The sequence below is a fragment of the Salvelinus sp. IW2-2015 genome, linkage group LG36, assembly GCF_002910315.2.
Source record: "Salvelinus sp. IW2-2015 linkage group LG36, ASM291031v2, whole genome shotgun sequence".
In the NCBI taxonomy this organism is placed as follows: Eukaryota; Metazoa; Chordata; class Actinopteri; order Salmoniformes; family Salmonidae; genus Salvelinus; species Salvelinus sp. IW2-2015.
The window spans coordinates 33,714,954-33,725,904 of NC_036875.1; the positions used below are offsets into that span (position 1 = coordinate 33,714,954).

At 40.4% G+C, this 10,951-nt stretch overlaps 1 protein-coding gene across 1 annotated transcript in view; it reads left to right on the top strand.

Annotated features, from left to right (window-relative positions):
• Positions 1-1,184: 1,184 nt before the first annotated feature.
• LOC111959502 (nebulin) overlaps positions 1,185-10,951 on the top strand; it is a 96,419-nt gene continuing 86,652 nt past the window's right edge. Inside the window, 9 exon segments of the mRNA XM_070437765.1 lie at positions 1,185-1,269; positions 1,939-2,050; positions 2,607-2,693; positions 7,234-7,293; positions 8,748-8,858; positions 9,090-9,197; positions 9,345-9,554; positions 9,730-9,834; positions 10,602-10,706. Of these exon segments, the coding sequence (XP_070293866.1) occupies positions 2,634-2,693; positions 7,234-7,293; positions 8,748-8,858; positions 9,090-9,197; positions 9,345-9,554; positions 9,730-9,834; positions 10,602-10,706 (759 nt within the window). The 5' untranslated portion in view covers positions 1,185-1,269; positions 1,939-2,050; positions 2,607-2,633.

Consider the following 10,951-nt stretch of genomic DNA (forward strand, 5'->3'; position numbering starts at 1 on the left):
CCTTCAGTCAGTCAGGTCAGATGCAGTAGAAGGGGTCAGACAGCAGCTGCCTGTTCTAGAGCCCAGAAGAGCTGTAGAGAGAAGGCATTCAATTCTACCTCTGGTCACGCTGTGTATTAGGCTAAGTAGTTAGCGCCTTAGTCAGTGAGCATCTGTCAATCCATGGGGTCAACTCAAAACTTTGACTCATCTCAAAGCTCTGGGTCTCAATAACCAGCTGTTGCATTCACAGTGAAGACCACGGCCCCGCTCCTCCCAGTTAGGCTGTAGATATGTTGTCTAAAGTGGCTTTGACTGTACAAGTAAAAGAAGATACCCGATGGGCATCCAACATATCACCTATCCTATGTTTTCAGTGCAGATGAATGAAAGCAGGGGTGAGACTAGGAGAGACATGCAAGACTACAAAGATTGAGGGAAACTGCTGGAAAAATGGAGATGGCTTGACACCACAAACCATAACAGGGTAATGTCATATCAGCTTGATTGGTGCCTGATCTAACCTTTAGTTCTTCTTTTTTTATTTATGGTGCGTATTTATTTAGGGTTGGTGGTGGAAAAGCAGGTCAACGGTTTGATTCCCTTCCCATTAAATCCAGTGGCCCATTCTGGCTTTGACCCTGTTCCAGACACCAAACAGCCCTGTGACCAGGGTCAGTTAACACATGATCTCAGTCAGAGAGTCTCCTGCATACAGTCAGTCAGTATGCAGTACCCTCACCTGAAGTATCAGTACCAGTATCCCCAGGCGGCTTATGTATCAAGCATCTCAGAGAAGGAGTACTGATTTGGAATGAGGTCCTTCCTGTACATATTATAATCGCATTAAGTATCATCTAAAGTGCAAAATGGATCCTAGATTAGCACTCCTACTCTGAAATAACCTAGAGCTCACTTCCCCCTGCAAGAGTGTCCCCACTGACATCACCCCCAAACCAGTCAACATCACCTCCCATTAGCCCCTAGGTGGGAAGGTAGTTGGGGTTTTCTCTTGATCTTTCTTCCCTCTCTACCCCAACCCCTTCTCTTCCTCATAGTTGTATCTATTTCTCTCTGATACATTTACTGAACAGGTGCTCCTTTCTGAAGGGATCACTTAGGTATATTTAGATTTTGAAACCTGAGAGCGCTGCCCTCTGATTGGCTGTTTGGACCACATGATAACCGGGGTGCCGCTGCACCTGTGAGCTGTCGCCCATCGTCTCTGTGGAGGGAAGTTGGGGAGGCTCTTTGGTGGCTTGGGAAACGATTTGACTCTAAAGTAAACTGGTAAGCAAAACATTTTTTACTGAACATATTTCTTTCCTTTCTTCCTACCGCTGCAGCACACCCTCTGTATGGCCTTTGTTTGGGACTTTTTTGGTACAATCTGTCTTCTGCTGCTCCAGTGGATTGTTTGGGGATAGTTAATCAATCAGCCCAGTTAAAGGGCTGTGTCCTGGTTGAAGGAGTCTCAGAGTAGTGGACCTCCAGCGACCAACATTGCTGAGGATGGAACAATGGAACACCCACAAGTTTGTTGCATTTTCCCCAACCTCTTCTGCTTCTGGTTTCTAGTCATTTTTGATGGAAATCTTTTTTATGTGAAGAGTTTGGGAGGGGAGCGCTAAAAAAGGGTAGTTAGTACAGCGGTCCTATATTTAACCTGCAGCCTCAGAAGGCATTGGAGCGCCGTTAGCTAAACAAAGCCAGCCAATCAGGCAGAGAGGCATTAGCTTACATGACAAATAGCTGGAGCGATATGATGACAGCTGTGCCAACCCTTCAACCAGTAGGCGCAGGTCTGCTCTAGAGGGGGTTTTGGGTGTCAAACCCTCAACAAAGCCTACAGGCCTGTGAAAAGCAGTCCAGTGCTACTTGGCCCGTGGTCACACCTTTTAGCTCTACCTGATCTTTATCCGGCTGGGAATTTTGAATAGTATTTGTTTTTTTGTCTAGGTTTGAAGGCAAAACGCAAAGTGGAATATCAGTTTGGGGCTCTAGTGGACGGCAAGTCAACAGCTTCCTTTACTCTAAGGTCGCTGGAAATACTACAGGAATCTTAACTGGGGTACAGCATGTTGCATTGGTTGGCATTCTGGCATTATTGTGTGTACATGTTACAATCAAATCAAAGTTTATTTGTTGCATACACAGATTAGCAGATGTTAAAGCAGGTGCAGCGAAATGCTTGGTTTCTAGCTCCAGCAGTGCAGCAAATGTCTAACAGTATAATACTAATACATAAATAATCCCAAAACCAAAAAAAATGACAAAAGAAGAAGAAGAAACAAGAGATTAAGAAATATCAGAATATCATGTTACATAGTTTATGTGTGACAGACTTTGTTAGAGGGTTTTGTCCATATTCTGTATTTGACTTTGGTGGTTTGGCTTAAAAAGACACTGCAAGGCAAGTTCTTAAAATATTTATGTTTATGTTGTCCTTCAGCCTCTGGTAAAGACACATTGTTTTATGGAGTAATGTATTATAACAGAGTTTACATGTTGACTATTGCAGTCCAGTTATGGATAATATATGGTTTTCACTTGTGCTTGTAAAGTTTCAACCATAGTTTACTGGGAGGTGCTTCATTGAGAAATCAAATGATTGTTGTGTGTTTCAGGTAGACAACCCCTAAAACTGCATCATCATGGATGAGAATGAAGAATTTGAGGATGAGTTTGAGGAAGAGGAGCTTATCGAGGAAGAGGTAAGTAAATATTTTCTCACAAGATCAACACAACATACCATAGTTGTCTTCTGCATTTAACCCAACCCCTTTGAATCAGAGAGGTGCGGGGTTAGGCCTTGTGGGCCCTCCAAACTGTTTTTTGGGTCAATTCTATTCCAAATCAGTCAAGGAAAATTGGAATTGGAATCAGAATGTCAGTTTACTTCCTGACTTGACCGAATTGTCATGGAATTGGCACCCCGACCCTGTTCCAAACCCTCTATGTTCTTAGGTCAGAGTTATATGGCTCCACTGGACTTCTCTGGCCCCTGTACTGGTGGGTCTGCAGATTCAGTGGCTAGCTTTACTCAGTCCCTATGAATAGTAAACTTACTTTTGATACCACCCCAGTCAGCAATTCAGGAGGCCAGGCATCTCTGAGCTGTGAGGAGGGTTAGATCCTGTTTCAGTAGAACACCCATCTCCTTATATGCTAGCTAGCTAGAGACATGGCCCTGGCCAACACTGTACAGACCAGAGAACTGTAAATCAGACCAGCCATTAAAATCAAAACCCCTGCCACTTTCCTCTTTTCCTGGACATTTTAAAGCCCAGTTATGAGCATAAAAAGCAATCACACCCTTTTGTTTACAAGGACCATTGCACTTAAAGGCCCAGCGCAGTCAAAAACGATATATATATATTCACAGAATGAGGTTGGAATAATACTGTGAAATTGTTTAAATTATGATAGTGCCCCTTTAGTGTAAAAGCTGTTTGAAAATATCGCCTGAAATTTCTGTCTGCTTTGGTGGGATAAAGTTTACCGCCTGTTGATGCCTGGTGACATCAACAGGCGGTAAATTAGTTAATACACCAATAAGAATGACAGTTCTAAACCTCTCTGCCAATACATTTTCAGTTTCCCCTCCCCACTCAGACCACTCCCAGACAGTCCTAGCACAATTCTTGCTTGAGAAATGTCTCTTTGCTAGGAATTATATATATATATATTTTCACCTTTTTAAGTTAAATCAATCACAGTAAGGCACTTAATTGTTACCCAGAAATGATTTGATTTTGGACTAAAATATAAATGTAGATAAAAAATGGTTTTAAGTGGTGCAAAGTTCAAAATGGGAAAACTCCTCCTTTAAAGCTACATAACTTTTTGGGCAACCAGACCAAATTCACATAGAAATGTGAGCTATAGATATGTCATTCTCATTGAAAGCAGGTCTAAGAAGCAGTAGATCTGTTCTATGTGCGCTATCTCTATGCTTCCCATTCTTAAACTTCATTTTTGTGTCTTTTACTTTCGGTTTTGAACACCAGCTTCAAACAGCTGAAAATAAAATATTTTTGGTTATTGAAAACATATTTCACAGCAGTTTCGATGTTACAAAGATACTCTACACAATGACTGCTTGTTTTGTCCCAAAATGAAATTAGGCGAGCTATTAGAATTTTAGCAACCAGGAAATGGCGGAGCAGTTTCTGAATATTGCACCTTTAACTTGGTAGTCGATACATGTAGTATAAGTACACTTTACCTGACCAACCACCTTATCCTAAAGACTCCCAGACAGCTATGGGCTTTGATGGCAGGAGCACACTGATGTAATAGGTCTAGTTGTTACACAACAGCCAGTGTGAAGACATTGCTGACATTCCTGCAGATACTGTAAATTCATATTAGGTTACACTGCACCGCAGATGCCTCAATGGAAGAGTCCATCATCATTCTTAATCTAGAACATTTCTTACACCATTGGTGTAAAAGGTGTAGTAATGTTGTGATGTTCCATTCACAAGAATGATGGATTGATGGAAGACCTGCAAGCTTGGGGAGCCGCCATTTTGTTGGAAGTGACCAAAGTTTTGTGTTAGTTACTGTAGATAGTATCAGTGAGATAATACTGTGCCTTTCTGCAAGAACATATTTTAAGCCGTTTAGCTTCAGACTGGCAATTCTGGACATTGTGTAGTATCACCATAATCCACATAGTCTATCCAACTTTTTAAGGAAGTATTTTTATTATTATTTCTTTGTGATGGTCCACTGTGTCAGAGCTTGAATGTAGAAGATTAATAATGTATTATCTTATTTCCTGTTGAAATAGGATTTAAGTTAGCCTCGTATTTGTCTAAAAGTTAGCCTCGTGTTCGTCTAAACTTTATGTTGTTGATAACTTATAGAGGAATTATTTCTTCTTATTGAAGATGTGGAAGAAACTTCTGATCTTTTATTGTTGCATTTGGAAATATAACCCCCCCCATTTTTGGGTTTTTTGTGTAATTGTTTGTTGATATTTCATTATGGTTAGTAAGTGGTTATTAATATGGATGGTAAGTATTTAATTTTCAACATTTAACGAAAGCACTTTCTCAAGATAGTAATACATGCTTTTATAGCCTGGGTACCAGTCTCTTTAGCTAATCATCTCCATGTACTCCATGTCATGTGACAAAGACAAGGAGTGGCAAGAAGTGGAATGTTAGCTAAACAGACTGGTACTCAGCCTAATAGTCTTATGCTATGCTACTTTTCTCTCTTGATGTTAATCAAGTTTGAGAACATTTCACAGTATATTGTTCTCCCAGTGTGAGAAACATTGACTCTAAGCTCTGAGCTGTGGCTGTTAAAAACTCTCTGGACAGGACAGCACTGAAGATACAAATTTAGCTGTGGACATCTATGGCAGACAGGCAGGCAGGGAGGGAGGGAGGGAGCGGGAGGATGGTGAGAAGGGTTGTGCTGCCTGTTTTAAATCACATGGCAGTATCACCAGTAGCCCAGGGTCTGCTAACGTCAATTTAGAATGTGCTTAGGAGGTAGATACAAGTATAGAGAAACCGACAGCCAACCTGCACCTAGCTAGAGGAGGAACGTAGATCTAGGCTCTGTAGCAGCTCTGTAGCAGTAGGAGAATCTTAGCCTGATCCAACTCCTTGCAAGATAGCACAAACAGATGTTGCATTTGAGATGTTTGAGATGACTGTTCAAGGGTTTTCTTTACAGTTCTAGCAGTAGGGTTGTTAGCAATATTTACAGGGCTGGGCTCTATGCTATGGCAATGACTGCCTTCTTGAGTTAGAGAACAATGTACTGTCACTCAACTCACAGGTCACTGGCTACAATTTAATCCTAGTTAAAGTTAGACACAGGCTATACAGGGAATATGTTTGAGAATGTTTTTAGATTAGTACAGTATGCTGCTCCGATTGAAACTGATTGTAGGATATTTATTAATTAATTTATTAATAATCTCTAAATATTATAACAGTTTTATCTGTCTTGTTGATATTCACATTCATAATGGCTATTTATAACAAGAACAATGGACTTGTAAATGTAATAACCAACATAAATAGCCAGTGAGGTCTTGTGAGGGTGTCTATGTTCCCAGGGATGGTCGATCAGAGGGTTCTGTCGGTCAGACCTGTGTTCACTGCAAATACTATTAGAAATCTTTCACATACTAATCTTTCACATAATTTTTGAAAAGTGCCAGAGTTTGACATTTTGCAACTGTTCTATTGTTTCCATTGTGCCAGACAAGCTCAGTCAAGACCAGCTAAATGATTTCAAATTATTTCAAATAGTATTTGAACCCAGGTCTGGTCAGAGGGCTCTGTCAGTCAGATGCAGGCAGGCAGAAGGCAGGCAGTCAGGCAGACAGAGAGTCAGTCAGTCAGTTGCTATTATAGGCTCCTGCTCCTCTTTCCCCCTGGAATAGGGGCTTCATTACACTGTTCAGTAATCACAGCATATTCCAGGCTCCAAAAGGACACCTTTAAAGTCACTGGTGAGATCTGGGATACATGGGACTTTTTATTACATTATAGTGAATGTAATTACTATATAATTCTGGTAATTATCAAAGACTGTAGCTGAACTTTAAATGTTAGTGCAGAATATTTTACTTAGCTACTATAACCAGATAATTGTGGCAACAGTGCAGATGAGTATTAAGTCAGTATAAGTCAGTATATTATTACTGTTTGTCAGTGTTGTTTCCCGTATAAAAGGCTAACTGACTGTATCAGTGACAGTGGTGTGACGTACTTAAGTAAAAATATTTGAAAGTACTACTTAAGTAGTTTTTGTACTTTACTTAACTATTCATATATTTGACTTCTTTTAATTCACTACATTCCTAAAGAAAATATTGTACTTTTTACTCCCTACATTTTCCTTGACACCCGAAGTACTCGTTACATTTTTAATGCATATCAGGACAGAAAATAGTCCAATTCACTCACTAATCAAGATAACATCCCTTGTCTGAGGAATTTGAAACAATTTATACTTTTACTTTTGATACTTTTAGACTTTTACTCAAGTAGTATTCTACTGGGTGACTTTCACTTTAACTTGAGTTATTTTCTAATAAGGTATCTTTACTTTTACTGAAGTATGACAATTGGGTACTTTTTCCACCACTGGTCAGAGATCAGGGTATTATTGCAACAGAGCTGGGAGAAAAACTCAATGCAAAACATTTGTGATACAGTGTGTCTTCCTTTTACTTGTAATGGCGATTTTGAAACCTGCGAATTGTTCCTATATTTATAGTATTTTGAGGAGACGGTGACTTCGACCACCTCTCACCAGACCACATCTCGGGCAGCAGAGGTAACTCAACAGGTAGAAGACAACAGTGAAATAAACAGCACCAGCAGTTGATCATGCTGGGTACTTGCATGCCATGAGGGTTATTCCACCAACGAAGGAAAGAAACTCTACAAGAAAGGATACTGTTTAAAAAGCCATGTGTGTGTGGCCCCGTGGATTATTAAACAAACTCCCTTGTTTAACAATAATTCACAATTTACTCAAGTCGAGGAATATTTTTTTTTTGCCATTCCAAAAGTGAGTTCCCAAACAAAAAGGCGATTGTTTGGGTAATTCACAAATCACGACTTCATGTTAATTGTCCTCAGATGGCCCTAAGGCTAGTGAGTGATAGATGAAATAGCCCTCATATAGCCCGGTGTTGCTAAGTGATGCATGCAGTCTGTCAACTGTGAAACTGTGTGTCTTGCTATGCCCAACACTGCTTTTGTTCACTGGCTCATTCATGGCCAGTTCCTTCTTTCATTTGCTCAGTCTCCTATAATTTCCTTCATTCAGTCTCCTTTCCTTTCATTTCCTTGGATCAGTCTCCTTTCCTTCGTTCAGTCTCCTTTACTTTCATTTGATTTCAGTCTCCTTTCCTTTAATTTCCTTTGTTTCATTCAGTCTCCTTTCATTTCCTTTCCTTCTTTCAGTCTCCTTTCCTTCATTCATTCTCATTTCCTTTCCTTCGTTCAGTCCCTTTCCCTCAGTTCCTGTACTTTCCTGTAGCCTTGATAATATGTCCTATCCTCTGTCCCTACTAGACCTTAACCTAGCCAACTCAATATTAGGAAGGTGTTCCTAATGTTTAGTGTACTCAGTGTAGTTCTCTAATCATTCCCTGTAATGGGCCCGGTTTTTCAAAAGCTATCTATCTAGATTTCACCTATTTGATAGGATTAAATTCATTGAAATACAATGAATAGAATGGACAAATAATTGACTTGAATGGGGACTCTCGTTCTATTCATTTGATTTCTATCCGATAGGCGAAATACATATAGATAACTTTTGAAAAACTTGGCCCACATGATAGGGTGAAAAAACACAATTTGTAACTTAAGGTTATCCTTTTTTTGTTAACCATTGTATTGAATTCTTGCAAGTAAGTGCACTTGGTTGCAGAGTAGCATGAACTAGCCTCAGTCATTGTTGCTTTCACACACAAGTGTCCCTTTTGTAAGAGTCTTATGATAGTAAAAATGTCATTCAAAATCATTTTTCGATGCTGTAAATGTTATTAAATACACGGCCTGTTCTAGCACTTGTTTACCCATTTATTTATATTATACCTACCTAGTACTATTCTTCCATTGTTACAGTAGTCATGATTCCGTCTTGTTTCTGATTACTCTGTATTGTGTCGCTAGCCTTTGTAAGTGGCTTGTAAGTTGGAAGTATACCTCTGGCCTGGTTTACTATCATTAAGGAACAACAGTCACGCAACTAACATTCTTTCTTCTATTTCCCAGCCTGGTGTTCCTGTGAGGAGAGTGGTCAGGAAGAAGGTTAAGGTGGACACCTCCAAGTTCATGACTCCTTACTTGGCCCACAGCCAGAAGATGCTGGACTTGTTCTCCTACGTAAGCAAGCCCAGGTCAACCAGGTCCTGTTCATTAGGGCAAAACGTTTTGAAGCGGAAAGTGAACGTTTGCGTTTCTTATTGGACAAGCCCAAGTAGTACCTTCTCTGTTTCTGTCAGTTTTTATCAGTTTATAGCATAATTAACACAACCCAGGTGAATGCTTTTTTCACCCCACTGTCGTTCTGGCTCACCAGAGTTTGATTATGATGTTCCTATGTGTCCCTAACAGAACAAGTACCGTCATGCCTATGACAAGGCTAAGGGGAAACCCTATGCCATCACGGCTGACACCCCTGAGATGATGAGGATCAAGAAGGCTCAGGAGCAGCTGTCTGAGGTAAGGAGGCCTCCATTCTCTTCTATTCTGTCCACTTCTCTGATAGATATCATATATCACAGTCTAAGTCAATGTTGCACTGTCACTAATAATAATATCAAAATAAAACTTTGGTCAAATCGACACTTGACTCATTGCCTCTACCAGGTGAAATACCGGATGGAGGGGAATAAGGTCAGGTGTACCAGTTTGTATGATGGGGAGGCTAGAGAGATCGCCCATGTCAAGCATGTCTCTGAGCTGATCAGCAAGGTTCTGTACAGGGCCAAGTGGGATGAGACAAAGGACAGGTACCTGCTGCCCCCTGATGCCCCGGAGCTTGTCCTGGCTGTGAAGAACGCTGCCAACTACAGCAAGGTATCGTCATACTGAACCCTACTCAGTCGTATGAGATTATAACAATATTTTATTTTAATATAGATTACTCAATTAAGATGACATTTTACTCAAAAAAAGGTAGATTGCTTTTTTATATTTGAGCCGATGTAGCTTCTGCAAGCTAACTTGTAATTGTATTTTTCTGTGTGATCAGAAACTGTACACGGAGCAATGGGATGAGGACAAGACCATGTGCTATCCTTACAGCGATTCTCCGGAGCTGCGCAGGGTGGCCAAGGCACAGGAGGTCCTCAGTGATGTGAGTACAGCAACTACAAACATATATTGTATTGTATTATATTCTTTATTTAACTACACCTTTACTAGTAATTACAGCAAGTTAATATCAGTGTTATTAGCTCAGTTGTATCAGAGATTAAGATAGTTATGTTTGACTTAACAACATTAATTTCTTACTCTGACTAACTGTTGTCAATCATAAATATCCTCCTAAACAACAATATTCCTCGAATACAGTCTCTCCGTCAGTCAGTCAGTCAGTCGGCTGAGCCACGAGTGTGGTGGTTCACTTTGTAATTCACTTAGAACAATTAATTGCTCACATCGCAGAAAGGCGTCCCACATCAATCACACTTCAGAAAAGTACAGTAACCTTTTAAACCGTCTATTTTTTCTCTCTGGGCTTGTAGTTTTCTGTTACTCAGATGTACTATATGGATCCATTTCTTTTGAGCAGATAAATAGGATGCAATTAAAATGGTCACTGTTGTCGCTCTTTTTTTAAAGTTAGCTTCAGGTTTCCACTGATCCAGTTCATTTGTTTATCCAATTTATCCAATACCCTATCTCTGTGTCCAGTAACCATGAAACTAGAGATCCATCTCAGCATTCTGTTCTGTTTCTCTCCTACTCTGTTCTGTTTCTCTCCTACTCTGTTCTGTTTCTCTCCTACTCTGTTCATCTCATCATTCAGTTCCTGTCACCATTCTGTTCAACTCAATATTCTGTTCATCTCAACATTCTGTTAATCTCACCATTCTGTTCTGTTTCAACCCTACTCTGCAGATCCTGTACAAGAAGGGGCATGCTGAGCGAACGGCAAAGTACACATCTCTGGCTGTGCCTAATGATATGGAGCTGGCCAAGAAAAATTTTGAACAGCGCAGTGACGTAAGTGCTCCTACACACACACACACACACACACACACACACACACACACACACACACACACACACACCATCATCGACGATGGCCTTGCGCTGTTCATTAGTACCATCAGTTCAAGTCACTCCATCATCCTTGACAACATTATCATGTAGAAATGTATCATAGCCCTCAGCTATCGAGTCCTGACAGAGAGGGCAGGGGTGCTGTCAGTAACTGCTTGACATGGGTGAAGTCCACACCCCGTCCA